The sequence below is a fragment of the Furipterus horrens genome, unplaced genomic scaffold (assembly GCF_987537825.1).
Source record: "Furipterus horrens unplaced genomic scaffold, mFurHor1.1.pri manual_scaffold_4, whole genome shotgun sequence".
In the NCBI taxonomy this organism is placed as follows: Eukaryota; Metazoa; Chordata; class Mammalia; order Chiroptera; family Furipteridae; genus Furipterus; species Furipterus horrens.
In genome coordinates this window covers 14,206,708-14,227,908 of record NW_028327174.1, presented here as the reverse complement: position 1 = coordinate 14,227,908, position 21,201 = coordinate 14,206,708, and the positions used below count along the sequence as shown (strand labels likewise).

At 42.8% G+C, this 21,201-nt stretch overlaps 1 protein-coding gene and 1 long non-coding RNA gene across 3 annotated transcripts in view; one reads left to right on the top strand and one right to left on the bottom strand.

The window, feature by feature from the left end:
* NT5DC3 (5'-nucleotidase domain containing 3) overlaps positions 1–19,933 on the bottom strand; it is a 69,815-nt gene extending 49,882 nt beyond the window's left edge. For both annotated transcript variants that reach the window (XR_016510429.1, XM_090272600.1), the window contains exons 1-2: positions 19,645–19,933; positions 3,062–3,246 (exon numbers count right to left, since the gene is read on the bottom strand). Coding sequence is in view for 1 of the 2 variants with exons in the window: in XM_090272600.1 (XP_090128726.1) it covers positions 3,062–3,246; positions 19,645–19,858 (399 nt within the window). In the remaining variant the exon portion in view is untranslated. The remainder of the gene's footprint in view (positions 1–3,061; positions 3,247–19,644) is intronic.
* On the top strand, positions 6,126–7,663 carry LOC150011157 (uncharacterized). The gene is made up of 3 exons (XR_016510644.1): positions 6,126–6,285; positions 6,656–6,779; positions 7,494–7,663. It is a non-coding gene; the product is annotated as an uncharacterized LOC150011157 (long non-coding RNA).
* Positions 19,934–21,201: the final 1,268 nt, after the last annotated feature.

Below are 21,201 nucleotides of genomic sequence, written 5' to 3'. Positions count from 1 at the left end.
GATTTCGTGGTCTGGAACTACTGGCTTAACTGCACAAGCCTCAGTTTCCGCCACAGTAAAACACAGACAATATCTATTTGCAAGGTTGTCATGCAGACTGGAAATGATAAAGTCAGAATCTGAACCCCAGCAGCAGTCAGGTTCTGGAACCTGTGCTTTTGGGACCCAGCAGACAAGCGACAGACGGTGCTGTTAGTAAGGGCCTTAGTTTTGTAAGTGATATCAAAGTGGTAGCGTATGTCCTGGGACTAGAATGCCAGCACCATGCCACCCCCCTTCGGCTTGATCTCCCAGTGGGGTACTGGAGCAGCGGTGTAGGTTGAGAGACGGGAGAACAAGGTTAGGACCACCTAGCTCTTATTCTGGTTCCATCCTCAGAGTCAAGGGAAAGGACCATGCATTAGACAGAAGAGTCTCTCGAACAAATGGAGAGATGTTGCTGGATGGCTAGTGGCTGGATGGGCTGATGTCTGCTGTGGTGGCCAGAACTAAGAAAGAAAGCTGATGGCTTACTGGCAGAGGTCAAGCTATTTCTGGCAAATACTATTTCTGCATTTTGGATGAGGACATAATGAGTTGCTTAATAAATCCACTGATAACCAAAAGCTGAAGGGAATATACTGCATCAAGTGGTGAGGATCCAAAACCAACAGGAACTTTGGCAGCACTGATAAAGGTATGGTATGCAGAACCAGGGAGGTGATGGTCTCCCCCTATTCTGCACTAGTCAGACACCACCTGCAGTAACATCTCCAGTTCAAGCCCTTATATCTGAGAGGAATAAACCAAAGCACACATAAAAGAGAGTGACCAAGATGATAAAAAGAGCCCTGGCTGGGGAGCTCAGTTGGGTACAGCATCATCCCAATATGCCAAGGTTGAGGGTTCAATCCCCAGTCGAGGCACATACAAGAAGCAACCAATGAATGCATAAATAAGTGGAACAACAAATCAACATTTCTCTCTCTCTCTCTCTCAAATCAATAAATAAAGTTTTTTTAAACAGATGATAAAAAAAAAGAGGCCAAATGGGAAGGGCTGAAAGAACTAAGACACTAGGAAAAGTGAAGTTTCAAAGGGCATAACAGCTGGTCTGTGCAACGCCCAATCTATTACTTAAACAGTCAAGTGTTAGGTTTTTAGGCTACTCACACCCATCCACTCCACCCAGCCCCAGACCTCCTTTGCTGACAAACTCCTTCAGGCCTCTGCTGAAATATCACTTTCTTCGACGTTCTCCCAATTCCCTCAGACAGAGCAAGTTGTTCCAAGCATCAGTTACACATCCCCCCTCTCTGATCAGATGTCTGCAGAGGCTCCACCAGGCGGCTTCATAACTTAGCTGCCTATAGGACTGCCTCCCTGGCTGGACTGCTGGGTCTCCAAGGGCAGAAGCTGGGTCCTTCCCATCTTCATCCTCCCTGCTTCTGTTGCAAGGCCGGGCAGAGAAGAAGCACTGAGTGAAGGTTTAAGAACTGTGCGAAGGGACGAAGGAAAAGAAGCGGTGGTGGGGAAAGCTCTGTGCAGGCAGAACTGTTCAAGCCACGGAAGACTCTCCCCCGAATCAGAACTGCCTCCCGGAGTGATGCGCACAGGCCTAAGACGAAGACTCCAGCATCACTTGTTGGGACGCTGCGCAGCACAAGTCCAGATGAGCTCTGAGGACGCTTCTCATCCTGGGTCCTGAAAAGTGTCCTCAAACCAGCCTACAGAAAAGCATGGTAGGCTTTGAGTCTTTCTTTTCTCCTTCCTTATTCTAAGATCTCAACAATACTATGCGCCAGAAGACATCCAAATATTCCTTATAAAAGAATTCCAATCACTGATTAGGATAAAACATGGTGTAGTATAAATCCTGACTTTTTTTTTCTTTTTTTGTAATCCAAGTGCCCGACTTGAGGTTTGATTTCCAAGGCATTTATTTCAAAGAGGCATCCCCTTCAAATGCTGAATAAAAACACTGCTAGCCACAGAACTAGGTAAAGGGACAGGCCACCTCCCCCTACAGTGGCTCCTTTGTTTCAGAGATTATGGTTGATGTCAATAAATGACTATTTAGGCTACTTGTTTGTTTTGTCTTACCATGCTTTAAAATCCGGGTCTGATGTTTTAAATTCACCAATAAAGAGTGAGCCCCGGACACGGTAGGCACCCCCACCCTCAACCCCAATGAAAGCAGAATCCCAGGCCCATGCGCACATGCTCTCTCTTTACCCTCCACCTTGCTGTATGGCCCCAGGTGTGCAGTGTAATTTCTAGGTCTTGTAAATAATAAAGCTGTATCTTTTTGAAGTTTCCTGAAGGTTATTGGTGAAGGGTGTCTTGTAATTGTAATAAGAACCCCAGGGGGTGGGCCAGCCACCACATTGGTTATTATAGACAGAACGACTATCATTTGCAGAATTCCTTCTAACCTAACTGAACAGCTGCCCCTTCCTCAGACCTTGGGAGAAGCTTCGTTGCTGCTCCGTGAGAAAGGAGAGCACAAATGTCTGCAGGTGAATCCCCACTAACACACACCTAAAGGTTTTTTTAAAAAAACAACTATCTGCTGGGTACAAAGTTTCAGTTATGCAATATAAATAAATTCCAAAAATCTATTATACAGCATGGTACCTAGAGCAAATAATATACGATATACTGAAAAATTGCTAAAAGGGTAGATCTTACGTGAAGTGTTCCTACCACACACATACACACAAATAACAATGATAATAATAAAGGAGGGAAGAGGAAACTATGGGAGGTTGATGGAGAGGTTATGGTCTTGATGGGGGCGATGGATTCTCAGGTGTATGCTTATCACCAAACTCATGTAAGTATATACACTAATATGTACAGTTTTTTACATGTCAATCATAACTTATAAAATGGTTAATTAAAAAAAAAACAAAACTATCTTCCAGGTAGAGTCATTTGGCATGGACAAGATCTCCTCACTCATTCAGCCACGATTTTTGAAATGACATCTTTATGCCAGGCATGAGGCAGGTCAGCTCACGGATGTTCTTCAATGTCTAAGGGATGGGGGAGGACAACTGACAGGTCCCTGTGCTCTTACCCGGTGTTCATTGATCAGAAGGTCCCGAGCAGCATTGAATATCAGTGTGTGGAGGTGCTTTGAATAAAACACCAAGGTGTAGTCATAATCAAAGCCATAGATCTCAATGTCTGACAGACTCATCTCGTTGTTTGAGAAAATGGCATCCGGATTCAGCAAGTTGTTCATAATTGAAGGAACCAATTCTATAAGTAAAGAAACAAAATTCATTACACCATGGGATAAATAAGGGTTAGCATGGTTTCCAATAAAATGAGCAAACAAAAGCAAGAGCAACCTGCTTTACCTTGAAAACATCATGCTGAGTGAAAAGCTAGTCACAAAGGACCACATGTGTATGATCCATTCATATGATATGTCTACAACAGGCAAATCCATACAGACAGAAAGAAGAGTCGTGGTCGCCTAGGACTGTGGAGTGGGGAGAAATAGAGTGACTGGGAATAGGTAAAGAACTTCTTTTCGGGGTGCCGAAAAGGTTCTAAAATTGATTATGGTGATGGTTGAAGAGTTGTTGTGAATACACAGAAAAGCTAAATGGGAGACAGTACGTGGATGAATTGTATGGTATGTAAATAATACCTGGATAAAACTGTTATTGAAAAAGAATATTAGCTTCGACACCATAAAAAATTTGTTTTGTTTATAAGATAATAAAGGTCAGTTACAGGTTTTAGAAAACAGATAATTAAATTTAAATATCACAAATCATTTCATCACACAGAACAAAAACTATTAATATTTCATGCATTTGTTGCCAAAATTGCTCTACGCTGACATAATTGACACTACACATGCAGTGTCACAGGTAGTCATTGAACAGGAAGAAGCTCATCATGAAATATTTTGGGACAGGAACACAAACGACCCTATTTTGTTCAAAGGATGTGTAACGGCATTCTTTCACCTTTTATGAGGTTTGCGTACCAGAATTTACCTGAAACAGCTCATAAGCAAAGGCTGAAGACAGGTGTCTTTCTGCAGACAGGTACAAAACAATCACACACGCACAAGAAACTGCACTGTCCATATCTTACCACTAAATAGAACTGTCTGTATTCTGGTATTCTTTACGTTACTAAGGACAACCTCCTGGTTCCATTATAATAGCTAATACTGATTAAGCACTTACCATGTACTTCATGCCGTCATAAGCACTTCATATTGCCTCATATAATTCTTACAAGGCAAATACTCTTATCCCATTCATATATGAGGACTCTATAGAGTCACACAGAAATTATATAATGTGCTGAAGGATACACACCCACTAAATGGCAAAGCTGGGCTTTGAACCCAGGAAGTCTAGCTCCCAAATCTATGCGCTTGGCTCCCTTCCCCAGGATTATGGAAATCAATAAGCTCTGGAGAACGGTGCTTTTTCAAAAATAAAATGGATTCACTCCTTCACAATTTTGGTGCTTTAGAGTCTACAGTGCTTCCCCTTTCCTTTCTGCTCACTTCTTCCTGACTAGGAATGACCCACATTATCCACTTGTGTTTTAAGGGCCACCTGAAATACTCAAAAGGTACTAATCTAGCAGGGTGACAGTTCCGATCAGGGGCCAGTCCCACTTGCAATTCTGAGCATTTCAGATGGCCCCTTACAGCTTTGGGGCTTGGAACCCTTTGAAAACCTAACATGCCCTGGCTGGTGTGGCTCAGTTGGTTTGAAGCGTCATCCTGTAACCAAAAGTTTGCGGGTTCATCTCCCAGTCAGGGCACATACCTGGGCTGCAGGTTTGACCCCGGTCCCAGTATGTACAGGAGGCAACCAATCAATGCTTCTCTCTCACATTTATGTTTTTCTATCTCCTTTCCTCTCTCTCTCAAAGCAATGAAAAAATGTCCTCAAGTGGGGATTAAAAACATAATTAAAAGAAAAAGACTAACAGAAGCTATAGCATCCTCTCCCAAGTTTGCAGAAAATTTCAGGGAGATTGACCCCTAAATCCTATTCATGGTCTCCAGTTAAGTTTCCTAATCATGGGTATCCAGTTAAGTGACACTAACTTCAAACCAAGCCTTTACATCCCCACACAGAATTTCCAGGCCAATGAAGACAAGTGCATGAATGAATGAAAGAATGAATGGGTGAAAGAATTTTCCATTAACAGCCTAGAAATGGCCGACTCGACTGAAAACCCCATTAGTCAAGATTCACTAATTCCGTTTCTTCTTTGGTTTTGACCAAGAAACTAGTTAGACAATAACCTTGGCTTTTTTTTTTTTTTTTCTCTCTTTTGCAAATAAACCCAAACTAAGGACAGGAAACAGCAACATTTTAAGAAACCTGAAGGCAGACAGTTGACAAGAACTAGTCCTGAGGGAGGGAGAAGCAGGTAGGCCCACGCTCTTGGGCACCTAACACCTAAGACCTTCTGGCCATCACAGATGATGCTATTTTCTGAATACGACCAGATGATGAAGTACGTGAGGCGAGATCACTTACAGAGTGCCTAAAAGCTCTTCCACAAATGAACTTTCCAAGGGAAGTTCTAACAGCCTGTTTAAATAAGACGTTTATACTTAGAAATGGCATTGGTAATGCAATCTCGCTCCCTTTCTGCTACCTGCGAAGAATATGTGAAGCTCTCAAAGAAAACTACCATGATGGAAAATCGCTAATAGCCAGCACATCTCCAAAAGCAGCCCAGGAATTTGCCCCTGCTAGACAGAAAGCCAGAGGTGCATTAATCACACGAACATCGTCACCGGAACACTTGGACGTTTGTCATCCCTCAAAATAAACAGAAGAACATCAGGAGCTTAAAAGGGATCTCAACATGCCCTGCAACCACTTCAAAAAAGTGCTAAGAATAAAACAAATACTTACAAGGCAAAAGAAAAGAATGGCAGCCACTCACAAAGCGAGGGTGTAGACTAAACTGTAGACTCTAAAATATAAACGGAAGGGCCCTTCACTAGGCAGCTGTGTACTTTCCCAAAGCGGAAAAAGAGTGGGTATGAATTTAGAAAGTGAATTCCTTTTGCACCTGACGGATGATGACAGCCAGACTATAAATTGTACAAAGACACAGAGAGACAGCTCTGTTCGCCAGAGCCCAGTCCCAACACAGCCACCCTGAGCTGGAAGCCGAGTGCCTTCTGGGGGACAGCGTGGCAGATGGGACACCCACTGGCACACTCGATAGTTTCTGGTCTTTCATCGGCTAATCCCATGGAACCCTGGGAAACGTGGTGAGCAACCTATAGCAAAACATGTAAGCTTTGGGGGGGGGGGTTCTGTTTTACTCATTTTTATTGCGGTGAAATATGTTATGCGTAACATAAACTTTATCATCTTAACCATTTTTAAGTATATGGTTCAGATACTAAGTTCATTCATACTGTGGTGTGACCATCAGCACATCTGTCTCTCCAGAACTCTTTTCACCTTGCAAAACTGAAACACCATGCCCATTATACTGTAACTCCCACTCCGCCCATCCCCAGCCCCTGGTAACCACCACCTACTTTCTGTCATAAAAGGGGAATCATCTTGTATCTTTTTATTTCTGGCTTATCTTATTTAGCATGTTTTCAAGGCTAATCCATATCATAGCATGTGTCAGAATTTCTTTCCTTTTGAAGGCTGAATACTACTCCATTGTATGTACAGACCACGTTTCGTTTCTCTACTCATCCATCGAGGGACACTGGGTCACTTCCACCTCTTGGCTGCTGTGAATGCTGCTGCTCTGCACATGGTGCGCAGGTATCTCTTTGAGCCCCTGCCTTCACGTCTTCAGAGTGTATACCCAGAAGTGGAATTGCTGGATTATGTAGCAAATTTATTTTTCATTTTTTGAGAAACCACCGTACTGTTTCATAGCCACTGTACCATTCTCTGTTTTGATTTTTTTTTTAAGATCCACCACAAAAGAATTCCTTCTTTGCCTAGATTTTATCTTTACTGCTGACAGAGAATATGAACGAAGTCAGAACTTAGGTAAAGAAATCAGATATTTCCCACCTGGTCAAGGAAACATTTTTAAACTGTATAAAAATCTAAGTTTGGAAAATACAATTTTTGCTGAGTACTTCGTGCCCTTCAATCTTCAGAAATGCTAAAGGACTCTCCCTTAACACAGGCCTCGTGCCTAACAGAGCAGTGTGTGGGGACAGTGCCGAGTACAAATCCATGGCCTGAGTTGTGTCAAGAAATATTCCTAATGTCCTCAGAAAAGCAGCACCAAATGACTATTCCCCAGCCCTTGGGGACTCAGCACTAGAAAGTTCTAAAAGTTTACCAGATACATTACTTGCTCTCGGCATTATCCCTCGCATGAGACAGGAGAGGTGAAAGGGACGCATCTGACAAGGCGAGGTCTTAAAGGCCGCCTTTGATAAGCAACGGTCATGGCACTGCTTGTCTGTGCTCACCCGGTGTGGCTGCATCAACTCACACTAACGTTCGTCTCTCGTCCAGGCACATGGGGAGGACTGCAATCCTCCCTCCACTCCTCACGCCGGCTCTGGCCAGCTCTGGTCAAGATTGTAGGCAGAAGTGACAAGTGTCACTTCCAGACCACAGCACAGTCCCTCACCCTACTGGGTGGATCACAGAAACATGTGCTATGGAGACACCACCAGGTAGAAGAAGCCCGGAAGGCTAATCCACCACCTGGAGGGCAAGTACCACAGAGAGCTGCCTGAGGCCCCAGCAGACTTTACAGGAGTGAGAAATAAATTTGGGTTATAGCTGTCTGCAGTAAACCACAGAGATTTTGGTGTTGCTTGTCGCCGCAGCAAAACCTAGTCTAACCTGACTGATATACCTTCTACTCCTCTCATATGCTGAATTTCTTCAGGAAACTGTCCCTCCCCAACATTCAGACTTGGCTGGTCTCAGTGAGGTGACTCCAGGAGAGCATGTGACCAGGCCTGGCCAAACAGAGCCCCTGAATTCCCTCACCAACACTGATCAGCTTGGGACAGGCACAGGACCCCGCCTGCCAATCATCATCACACCTTCCCTGCAGCCAAAGTGAACCAATGAGTCCAATCAGGAAAGTTTCTGGATTTGTAGGGAAATTTCAAGGAATAGGCACTGTTCTTCCAAACTTGGACCTAAGAGGGTATAAATCTGGAGATGTGAGGGGTCACTACTAGGAACCTAAGAAAGAGGCCAACAAGAAAGGAGCAAGGTCAAGAGAAAGAAGCAACCCAATGATATCATCTAACTTATCTAACTTGGATCAAGTCATGCTCCAAGCTAGTACTACCTCTGGATTTTTAATTACAGAAGCCAAAAAAATTTCTTCTTTTTTTTTTTTTTTTTTTTTTTTTTTTGGTGTAAATGCAGTTTGAGTTTTCTGTTGCTTTCAACTCAAGGAGTCCCAATTAAAAGTTTGTTTCAAGGATATTCAGCCACTCAAAATTCTTACTGCCTACAAATTTTAAGTTTTAAACCATGTATCAAAAGGCATTCCCATTTACACTTTAATCCATCTTTCCAATCTTAAATTCTCCTTCACGTGCCCTTTTTTCAACAAAATGGATAATCTCTTACTCTGTGCTCTCCAGAATATATTGTAGTTGAGTACTGAGTTGGATTAAACTAACCTGGAATATTCTGTCTCTTTGTCTAACTAAATAAATACTTCAGTATATGGAAACAATATCAAATAAGATTTTCCTTCACACTGTATCACAAAACAAACACAATGTGAATCAAAGAGTTAATTGTTTAAAACATTTAAAAGGTTAAAATATACCGATTACTATTTAGTTGATCTCTGAATAGAACATAACTTTCCAAATGTAAAAGCAATAGAATGAATCACCAGAGAAAAATATCAACAGATTTACAACATAAAATCTTAAACATCTGTGTATCCAAAAATATCAAAAACAATTTAGGGTGAAGGGGTCTATGAGACCAAAAAATTAAAAACAAACAGCAAGGGACTAATATCCTTAATATTAAAAAATCCATACCGATCTGTTAACAAGGAGACTCCAAAGAGTACAAAGATAACGGATACATCTCACAAGAAAGGAAATTAAATGACTAATACACACAACTGTTCAACCATTCTAATTATTAAAAATGCAAACTAAAACAGTTAACAGTTGCTCTCTCCAAGGCAGAATTATAAGTGGTATTAGTGTCCTTATTTCATTTACTTCATTTTTTTTTCAAATAACCATGTGTTGCTTGGCTAAGAGATAAAAGATGCCATTTTCCCCCTATCAGGCTACAGCGGTGTTTTGGTTGCTATTATCATTATTCATGTGTTGCTTTGTGGGTTTTTCTATTCTTGTTTTGTTTTGTTTTTAATAATTTATTTGTTTGTTTGTTTATTTTCAGAAAGAGGGGAAAGGAGAAAGAGAGGGAGAGAAACATCACTGTGTGGTTGCCTCTCACTCGTGCCTCCAGCTGGGGGCCTGACGTGCAACCTAGTCATGTGCCCTGACTGGGAATCAAACCTGCGACACTTGGCTCGCAGGCCAACGCTCAGTCCACTGAGCCACAGCAGCCAGGGCTCTCTTGCTTTGTTTTTAATGATAGAACACATAGTTGGTGCTGGGACTGGGCTGCTTAAGGGTATAAATCAGTTTTAGCTTTCTGGAAAGCAGGTTGGCAATACTACCAGGAGTCTTTTAAAATTATTCATACCCTTTGGCCTAGTAATTCTCCTTCTAGGAATCTATGCTAAAGAAATATTCAAAGATGTGAATAAAGATTTATATACAAAGATCTGGCTACAGTGATATCAATGAAGCAAAACCTGGGAGAAAAGAGGCTTTATTTGGAGGCCCAGGCATACATTTCAGATATCTGAACCCAGGAAGAAAACGTGCTTACAAGAATACGATCAAATAGAAAAGCTGAAATGCACTGAAAGATCCCTGAGGTTCAAGTTTTTAGTAAGGCAAACCACAATCCCAGAGACATTAAGGTGACATTTTTCTTCATTAATTAAATAGTACTAAGTAAAGATTAATTGATTAAATTAGGGTTTTCCTTTTTGCTATGAGCCCTAGACTTCAAACTGGTCTCCAGAAAAAAAGAATATACAGACCCAAAGAAAAAAAGAAAGGGAAGGGGGGAAAAAGTGAGAAAGAAACAACTTTTCTCCTAGAGTACAACGAATAGGAAAGACTCCATTTCCCCCATAAGGCACCCACAAGCTTTCTGTGAGTGTTCCCAGGGCTCAGGACGCCAACCATTACCCTAGTGCCTACTAACTCTGTGCGTTTGCTATGTGCCAGGAACCATATGAAGCATTGTGCATGGGCCTCACCTACCGTGAGACCCTGCTTAATATGCCCACTTTACAGAGGAGGAAAATAAAGATGAGATGAGATTAACAGCTCAAGGTCACATTTCTTTGTAATGTTTTCCTATGTTCCCACATCAGCAGAAGTTAGAGGAGACTTAAACTATTTGTTTTTCCCCTCATTTGACCAAGTCTCAATGTCTGACTGTACTTCATAATATCTATATATTATGTATATTCACAAATATTCAAAATATTTTATGAATAAAAATATTTTTAATATTTTAAAATATTACTAAAGATGGCTTCAAATTCTCTTTTAAAAGTCCACATGTAGATTGAAAACAAGTTTCAAAATTTCTCTTAAAAGTATATAGATTGAGAATATATGGAAAAAAGCACAGGAACTCTGGTCGTAAGGTGGAGCAGCAGCTACATTCCCCTGACTGTCTCTGTGGCAAGTAAACTCAAGGTTCTATATCCAAATGTTAAACCTTCAGACGTCTCATCTGTCATTGCCAAGAAAGAGACAACCCCACTGAGGTTATTTTCTTAGCCAGTGTCACACGTTACAACTTCCTTCTGTCAAGGAAGGCTTGGGCGAAGGCGACAGTTTTGCTACTGACGCTTGCCTGAAAGATGTGAATTTGTTCTGATGCAATTGATATGTTAGGGAATAGTCTGACTGTAACGACTACAATGCAAACTTCACATTTAAGTTTAGAATATTATGTTTCCTGCCAACCAATGTTATGTGGTATGGTTGTATCTATTCAATATCCTTTCTGCTACTAATTAGTTACAGTAAGGGAAATCAAGACTAATAGAAACTGTGACTTGAGATACAGATAATTTATAAGTGTGTGCTACTATGAGACCTTAAGAGATTTAAATACAACTATTCTTAGCCAGATTTTCTCCAATTATCTCCAATAACCATTCAGTTGTAAGTCACTTTTACTTCTGCAATAGTCCAGTCACGCATGTCAAGATGTCCCAGGAGTCCCTTTCGCTATGACAGTGAACATCTATGGGGCTATCTGCTCAGCGCTCCAACCCTAATTAAGAAATGACCCTTCCCCGCCTCTAAAAACAAATTCTGGGCTCTCCTGGGACCCTGCCCTGCCCCACCATCCCCAGTTGTTAGTCCAGAGTAGAACACATGACTCATGCTGGGCCACTTCCTGGGTACCGCCTTAAACCAGGCTAACCCAGAGTCCATCCCTTCCTTATTTCTGTGTCTGTCTCTCATTTATTACTTTATGAAGGTACCAATGATGTATAACAAATCGCACACAGGGTATAAAGTGTGATGAGGTTAGACATACATGTACACTGGTGAAGCCCTCATCCCCATAAAGATAAGGAGCATACAAACCTAGCATCCCCAAACATTTCCTTGCACTCCTTTGAACTCCACCCCCCTCTCTCTCCTACACCCCTGCCCATCCCCAGGCAACTGCTGTTCACTTGGTCAGATTCGTTTGCATTTTCCAGGATTTTATATCAACGGAATCATATAACATGTGGTATTTTGGTAAATTGGTTTCCCCATTTACTAAACTCTCAGGAATTTTTTCAATAAGCACTTAACTGCACACCTACTATGTATCAAGACACTGACTGTATGGGGCACTGTGAAGGAACTATATATAAAAATAAGAGTAAAGCGCAAAATACAGCAAGCAACATCACAGGCAGTGAAGGAGACCAAGAAACGGCACCCTGCCAGGGGGAGACAAGAGGAACCAAACACAGAGCAGTGTGTGCCCCTCAGAGGCGGCCGCAATTCACAAGCCATTTTTATTGCGCTTATTAACCTAAAAAGGAAGTTTCCTTTCCTTCACTAGTTTAGATATTTTGCATCATCTCCACAGGAAATCAATCCATGACAAATAGAATTACTCATCTGAATAATTAATAGTGCATATGATATTTATACTACTCCCACCAAAAGTTAAAATTATATCCCTTAGTACTCTGTAAGTAATATCTGTAATTCTGACAGCTCTGTAGAAATCCGTCACGCTTCCTAAAGTTCCAAAAATCAAACTACATGCAACTATATTTGAAATAAAGTTATATATAGTAATGAATGGTTTAATGACAACCTAAATTTAAGATTAGTCACTTACTAAAAAAAAAAACTTATCTGTTCAAAAGAAAGAAAAAGTACTTCTTAGAAAAAGAAAAGTTAGGCTTCTCATTTTGGCTTTGCCTGGGAATCTCCAAGCCCAGCACAAGTAGCAGCCATCTCAGATTGCTGCACAGCCCAGGCAGGGTGGCCCCAGGCAGAACACAGGTGGGAGTTGACCTTGGCCTGCACCACCCAGGAAACCTCAGGGCCAGCGCACCCAGTGGACAGCTACAGACCACCACCCTGCCCCTGCACAGCTGATTGTTCCACAGAGGGCAGAGGTTGGTGGTCAGTGGTCACAGCCAGTCCTTACAGCTGACTGGCCGGGGTAAATCCCTCCCATTTATCTGCCTACAGCGACCAAGTCTCAACTACAAGAGGAGGGAGTACCCAGCCCACATGAAGGGTGCACCTCGAGTACCCAGTCTCATTCATAAGGGGGGCTGTGCCACTGGACCCTACAGGACACCTGCTACATTAGACTACACTACCAATACAAGGAGTCATAGCAGCTCTACCTAATACATAGAAACAAACACAGGGAGGCTGCCAAAATGAGGAGACAAAGAAACATGGCCCAAATGGCAAAACAGATCAAAACTCCAGAAAAGGAACTAAACAAAACAGAGATAAGCAATCTATCAGATGCAGAGTTCAAAACACTGGCTATAAAGATGCTCAAGGAACTTAGTGAGGACCTCAACAGTATAAAAAAGATCCAGACAGAAACAAAGGATACACTAATTGAAATAAAGAACAAGTTACAGGGAAACAACAGTAGAGTGAATGAAGTTGAGAATCAAGTCAATGATTTGGAACATAAGGAAGCAAAAAACAACCACACACAATAAGAAAAGGAAAAGAGAATCCAAAAAAATGAGGATAGTAAAAGCAAACTATGGAACAACTTCAAGAGGTTCAACACTCGCATAATAGGGGTGCCAGAAGGAGAAGAGAAAGAGCAAGAAATGGGAAATCTATTTGAAAAATCAGTGAAAGAAAACTTCCCTAATTTGGTGAAGGAAACAGACATGCAAGTCCAGGAAGCACACAGAGTCCCAAACAAGATGGATGCAAAGAGGCCCACCCCAAGACACATCATAGTTAAAATGTCAAAGGTTAAAGATAAAGAGAGATTCTTAAAAGCAGCAAGAGAAAAGAAGCTAGTTATCTACAAGGGAGTTCCCATAAGACTGTTAGCTGGTTTCTCAAAAGAAACTCTGCAGGCTAGAAGGAATTGGCAAGAAGTATTCAAAGTCATGAAAAGCAGGGACCTACAGCCAAGATTGCTCTACCCAGCAAACTATCATTTAGAATCAAAGGGCACTGAAAGAGCTTTCTAGACAAGAAAAACTAAAGGAGTTCATCATCATCAAACCATTATTATATGAAATGTTAAAGGGACTTATTTAAGAAAAAGATCAAAACAATGAACAATAAAATGGCAATAAATACATATCTATCAAATATTCAATCTTTAAAACAATCTAAGCATACAAAAAGAACAGAGACACAATCATGTATACAGAGAGTGTTTTGATGGTTGCCAGATTTGGGGAGGGGTGTGGGGGAAAGGGTGAAGAGGTGAGAGGATTAAGAGGTACAAATAGGTAGTTATAGAATAGCCAGGGGGGTGTAAAGTACAGTATAGGAAATGGAGTAGCCAAAGAACTTATACACATGACCGTGGACATGAACAATGGTGGGGGGATTGCTGAGGGAATAGGGGGTGTTGAGTGGAGGGGGACAAATTGGGACAACTGTAATGGCATAATCAATCAAATATAAATTTAACAAAAGAAAAGTTAGCCATATCAAAAGATCAAACACTAGGCAAATTATGAAAAAAATTTTATCAAAGTATAGAGGACGTACAAAAGGAATGAATATCAGTGCTTTCCTTATGCCGTGCAGTGAACACTTCTCATTCCTTATCTCAAGTAATGTCCCCAAAATTCCATGACATAAATACTGTTATCCCCAATGTGCAGATAAGAAAATAAGGCTGAGAAGTTAAGTAACTGGTCCAAGGCTGCACAGTTATCAAACAAAATATAGCTTGAATACCTAGCATAGTACTTGGCACACAGTAGTTGCTTCATAAATGTCAGTCCCTTCTCCTTTTCTCTACTCATTCATTCAAGTAATATTTTTCCTACACCAGCATAATCCAGGACCCCGACCCCACCCCTTTCAAGGGATCTCTGAGGTCAAAACGGTTTTTATAATAATACCAAAGACATCCACATCCTAATCCCTGGAATCCGTGAACATGTTACCTACATGACAAAGGGGAAACTAATGTTGCAGATGGAATTAAGGCCGCTTATCAGCTGACTTTAAAATAGAGGGTATTCTGGATTATCCCGGTGGGTTCAAAGTAATCACAAGGGTCCTGAGGTGTGGAAAAGACCAACCGGCCATTACTGACTTTGAAAATGGAAAGGGCCGCTCTGGCTGGTGTGACTCAGTGGAATTAGCACCGGCCTGAGAACTAAAAGGTCGCTGGTTCAATTCCCAGTCAGGGCACATGTCTGAGTTGCTGTCCAGGTCCCTAGGTGGGGTCACGTGAGAGGCAACAGATCGACGTATCTCTCACACACATTGATGTTTCTCTTCTTTTCTTTCTCCCTCCCTACCCCTCTCTCTAAAAATATATAAATAAAATCTTTAAAAGAAAAAAGAGAAAATGGAAGGGGCCATAAGCCAAAGAATGTGGGAAGCCTCTAGAAACTGGAAAGACAAGGAAACATTCTCCATCAGACCATCCGGGAAGGACACAGCCCCACCAACACCTTGACTTTTGCCGAGTGAGGCCCATTTCAGATTGCTGACCTCCAGAACTATCAGGTGGCAAATTCGTGTTGTTTTTAAGTCACTACACTTGTGGTCATTTGTTATAGGAGTGATAAGAATTTAATACAGACATTATTTGCCTTTTACACTCTTGTTCTCACCAATGTACAGTGGAGTTTCCAGAGGCTACAAGATATACAATTCGGCAACAGAATGACACAGAATCAGATCTGAGAATCTAGCTGTCTTCCATTACTCTGCACATTACAGAAATCTGCAAAAATGCAGAAGTTGTTCTGAAGTTCTTACAAAAAGTTTAGAAGTGTAGGCAACCTTCTAAAGTTCTTTTATTTTGGAAAGTAGTCACTCTTCTTCTTGGTCTCTTAGAGTCTGAGATGAAGAGTGAAAAAGCCCACCAAGCTCTCCAAATACAGGGCTGGAGCAGCTCTTCCTGGAGGAATAGGAATGCTTCCATTCTGTATATAACAGTGCAGACTAATAACTGATCAGAGCACAGGGAAGGCCAGGATTAAGTTCAAGGATGCACACAACATGCAGCATAACAGGAAATATCAGACCACATACAAATACATCTATCCTCTTATATTATAGTTGCGCAATGATTTTTTAGAATTCATCATTTTAAAACAAGATTTCTCAGTCTTAGCACAACTGCCGTCTGGGGCTGGATAACCTTTGCTGTAGGTGGCTGTGCTGTGCATTACAGGATGTTCAGCAGCACCCTGGCCTCCGTCCAGTAGGGGCCACAGCCTGCCCTTTCTCCCAAAAAAGGTCTCCAAACATTGCCAAATGTCCCCTAGGAGGCAAAATGAATCCCCCTCCCCAACTCCAGTTGAGAATCACAGCTCTGCAGGAATTTTTTGCTAGAGGTTATAAACCAATATTTCTTTTCCTAAAAAGACAAAAAATGTTCTTCTTTGAGCTGAACTTGATACAGGGTGCATAAATATTACACTTCCAAACATTTTTTAAAAAGAAGAAGAAATTCAAATGAGGGGCATTCTACAATGTGACCAGTACTTCTCAAAATTGTCAAGGTCATCAAAAACATGGAAACTCAGAGAAACTTGTCATAGCCAAAGCACAAGGAGACACGACAAATAAACAGTGTGCTATTCTAGATGGGATCCTAAAGCAGTAAAGGACACTACTTAGGTTAAAAACCAGGAAAATCTGAATTAAGCATTGCTCTAGCTAATACTGACAAATATTGACAATGTATCAATATTAGTTCATTAATTGTGACAAATGTACCACACTCAGGTGAGAAGTTAACAGGGGTTATAGAAACATGCCATTTTTCTGTAAATCTAAAACTGATCTAAAACATAAAGCTTGTAAAGAAAAAAAAAAAACCTTGTTAAAAATTAAATTAAATAAATGAAAATAAAAGGATGGGAGAGAAAGGGTAAAACAGAGTAAAAAGCATCTCTTCCCTGAGCAGGCTTCACTCTGGGAGCCTCTTCAAAAGGAAAGTATCTGAACAGATTGCTGGATTACAAGAGATCAAATGGCCTGAAAGAAATAATCTGGAAGTGAGAAAACAAAATTCTTTTGTCTTCTTGTAAACTGAAACAAACGAACAAAACCTTTATATACTTTTGTATTTCTTCTGACCTCTCACCCCTACAGACCAGCTCTCAGCAAACATCTCCTGCAACCCTGAGCAGTTATTTGCTCTGGCGTCAGAGCCCTGGGGCCCCTTATTTATCTCCCCAAGCTGGACTGTCACTTCTCTGTTTACCAGTCTCCCCCTCAACACAACACAAGTCCCATGCTTGTGCAGGCAGGGGCTCCGCCACTGAGGGTCCCTTCTCCGGCTCAGAAGGGTCCCTCTGTGAATCCACAGCCTTTAAGCCCACTGCTAGGTGCTTCATAAATGCTTGGTGAATGAAAACAAGCTGGGCATGCACACTCGTACTGACTTCAGCTAAAGGGGCAGGGATGGTACAGGCCCATACAGGGCAAAGAAGGAAATGTCAAAACAAAGTCCCTGTTCTCAGGGGTGAGAGAGGGACTATGCGCTGGCATGTGAAGATGGGTTGGGGCACACGAGTTCCTGAATCACAGACCTGCAAAAAGGTTTACACATTATTTAGTGGCCTCATTCTACAAAGAAAGAAACCAAATATAGAGAGATCAGAAGGCCAAAACCCTGTGATGTTGGTACTACTGCCAACATCCCATTTTACAGATGAAGAAATGGAGGCTTCATTCCCGGGATGTCACAGCCTGCAAGCGGTAAACCTCATCCACAAAATAAGAATGAGAAAATTTTTGACTGAAGTTTCTTATAAAACTAAACATAAAATTACCATACAACCAAGCAATGGCATACTATTTAGAGAAAAGAACACATATGTTTGTTCACACAAAAACCTGACCCCAAATGTTTATGGCAGCTTTACTGGAATAAGTCAAAATAGGGAGCAACCCCGATGTCCTTCAACAAGTGAACGGTGGTTACACAGGGTAAGCTGTGTTCCATCCACACCACGGAATGCTACTCAGCAATAGAAAGATCATACACACAACAACTTGGATCAGTCTCCAAGGAATTATGCTCAGTGGAAAAAAAGCCAATTCCAAAAGTTTACATACTGTATGATTCCATCTGTACAACATTTTTTGAAATGACAGAATTTTAGAAATGGAGAATGGATAATGTCTGAGGGACTAGAAAGAAAGGAAGGAGTGGATGTGGTTATAAAGACAACATGAGGGATTCTGGCAGTAAACGGTTCTTTATCCTGACTGTGGTGCTGGATACAGAGACCTATTGTACCAGTGCTAAAACTGTATAGAACTAAATATAGACACAAGTACAACTAGAGGACTCTGAATAAGAGCTGTGAAATGTATCAATATCGATATACTGCTTATGATACTGTACTATTTACTGTTTTGCAAAATGTTACTAGTAGGAGAAACTGGGGTAAAGGGCATGCCATATCTCCCTGTATTAATTCTTACAACTGTATATTGTAAATACACAATTATCTCAATTAAGAGTTTTAATTTTTAAAAAGTCTTGCCTGCCCAAAAGCTGGGCTACGTGATCTATATTTCTTTCACTAAAACTCTTCAATTTCCAATGTCTACAAAGCCAGCCCTTTTTCCACCATACCACACAACCACTTCTAAAACCAATGCAAAATTAACTCTGAGCAAAGGAAAACCAAGAAAATAGCCCTATTACATAGCATTCTGCATTGCTGGCCATTCTGAGTTCCCTCAGAAAGTATTCCAATCGATTTCATTCATTAAATTGACTTATAGCCAAAATTAAAAAAGAAGGAAAATGTGATTCTACAAAATGTTCTCTCCCACTAAATAGTCTCTCCTTATCTCTATGTGCCAGTTCTAACCCCACCCTCAAAAAGTCTGTTTAAATTTTCAAACCTAAATCTTCCTTGAAAGAAGCAGCACCAATTATCACTGGCCCTTTACACGGGTTCCCAAATGGTCAACTGCTGTTGAAAGACAGAGCAAAGCAGTAGATTAAGTCAGTGGGTCAGTGGCCGAGACAGATCCATCAAATCAAGGTGTGACTAGGTCAGGTTCCTTAAACTTGAGTCTTGCCCTGGCCCGATGGCTTGGTTGGTTAAAGCATAGTCCCATAGGCCAAGGTCGCGGGTTCAATCAGGGGTCAGGTCCCTCTAGGTAAGAAGTCAGGGAGACAAATCTTGGTACCTAGCATTACTAATATTGACTCTGTCCTCTTTCTGTCTCTCCCCGTTTCCCTTAGTAACAACGGAATCAAGCTAATTTTAAATTCACCAGGCCACGAAGTAGTCACCCCCGGGAATCCCCTCCTCGCTGAGGTTAGTAGATAGCCCAGGGACACCGCCAACCTGCATTCTCTCCTATTTCAAACACAGCAAATCCTACCTATCCCCTAAAACAAAGAAGAAAAACACATAGATCAGCCTCCGGACACTGCCACCTGCCCAGCAGCCCCGCTGCAAAGTAATCCGCCGCTTGTCGGATTCCGGCTGTTCCTATTATTAGTGTTCGTTAATGACAGTATCTAACGGTGCGTGAGGGTGACCGCCTCCCCAGTAATGTCGGTGAATCTTTCGGGAGACCCCACAGAGCTTCCGATGCAGATTTCTAGTTTAAAATCCCAAGAATTTATAAAACAGCTTTCTCAGCAGTAGAAAGACAAGAGTTGTAAAGTTTCTGGAGGAGCATTTTTCCTCGTTTCCCCGAATCGCAATGCAGACGCGATGTGGCCCGCGGTTGGGGGAGACCAGGGCGACCGAGGGTCACGACTGGGGTCCTGCGGGGGTACGAGGATGCAAGCCTCCCGGCTGACCGCACTGGGAGGGACCTGGCGCCCCAGCCCCGCGGGGAGGGTCTCCGCAGGTGCAGGGCAGTCGGTGGCCCGCCGCACTCACCGTCCGTGCTCCTCTTCGCCTCCCGGTAACGCTCCCACAAGTAGCGCTTCATGTCCGGAGCGGTTCCAGGCGCTGTGCACAAGGGCCGTGCGGAACCCGCGCGCAGCCGCCCCCGGGCCGCAGCCCCGCATCCGCTCCGCCGGGCCGCCGCCGCCACTGCCCTCGCCCAGGCCCCATGGGCCATCACAGCCGCCGCCGCCGCCGCGGTGGCCATGCTTGCCGCCGCCCGGCTACGCCTGGCACCGCAGGGCCAGAGCTCCGCCCGCACTCAGTCCCGCAGGCAGACAGCTCCCTGCGTCTGAGCACGTGGCGGCGCGGCCCACCCCTTCGGCCGCGATGGGGCGGGGCCTTGCGGGGGCGGGGCTTGGTGGGCGGGGCCTGTGCTCTGGGTCGGGCGGGGCCTGGGCGTCAAGGGCCAAGTGCTGAGTTGGTTGTGGTCACTTTTTGGCCCTGCGGCTCGCTGGAGAGGTGGTGCCGTTGGGCAGACACCGGGCCAGGCCGAGGCCACAGGAAAGGGATGACTTGTTCCCGGCCTTGGGCCACTGAACGTGACCCCGGCGCCGCCCGCAGAGCTCCGCCGTATTTTCCTCCCGCGGTCGGTGCCTGTCCTCTCACTGGTTGCACTGGCAGTGCCTCCCCCTCACTTAGGGAGGTGACCTCTCTCCACATTAATGGCCTCTGAATTCTGGATCGCGGGGGTGGGTCTGGGACGTCCCTAGGTGGCCAGCTTGGATCGTTTCAGTGCTGCCCGTGAGGGAGCAGTTGGGCTGAGGCCCCACATCTGGGCTGATATGCTTGAAAGGCACCCCCACTGCATAATCTAGAAGGCCAGTGCCCCTCAGGAGATCTCTGTCTAGCCAGGGAGGCCCTGGGGACCCTGTCACCCAGCTTCTGTTCCTGCCCACGTTCAATGGCAGGGTGCACTTGTCTTCTTTCAGACCTGTTAGGCTGTACCTGTTCTGTGTATTGTGGTTCCACCAAAGTAAAATAAACAGTAACTCCCATCATGGGACATTTCTGTGTGTCTCGGCTCCTGCAGGAAAAGACTGATAAGACCCACACTTCATGGAAAAATGTGGCCTTAGTGCTAAATCATGACAAATATTAACTACTATTTATTGAAGGATATGCTGTGTGCATTATCTCATGCAATCTCAATAATCCTGAAAAGTGCACAATTTTTCCCATTTCATAAATAATGAAACTGGGGCTAAGCTTACATAGTTGAGCCGATTTTTCCATTTGGCTTCCTATTGTACTAGGTAGGATTTAGTGGGATGCTAAGGAAGAAGATAGCCAACAAGTAATCCTTAACAGTTCATGGGTAATATCATACAAATCACAGATAAAATGCGAGGCAACTAATTTTTAAAGCATATATGATTTCAGGTCCATGGACTCTGGTACCTTAAACTTTATGGCCTTACTTTATTTTAAGTTATACCTTTTCTTATTCATGTTTCATTTAAAAGTTTAGGTGATAGCAATTGTTTACATGAAAAGTTAATTCATAAATTCAAAATAGATAAACGATAGCAATGTAAAAGTAACACAAAT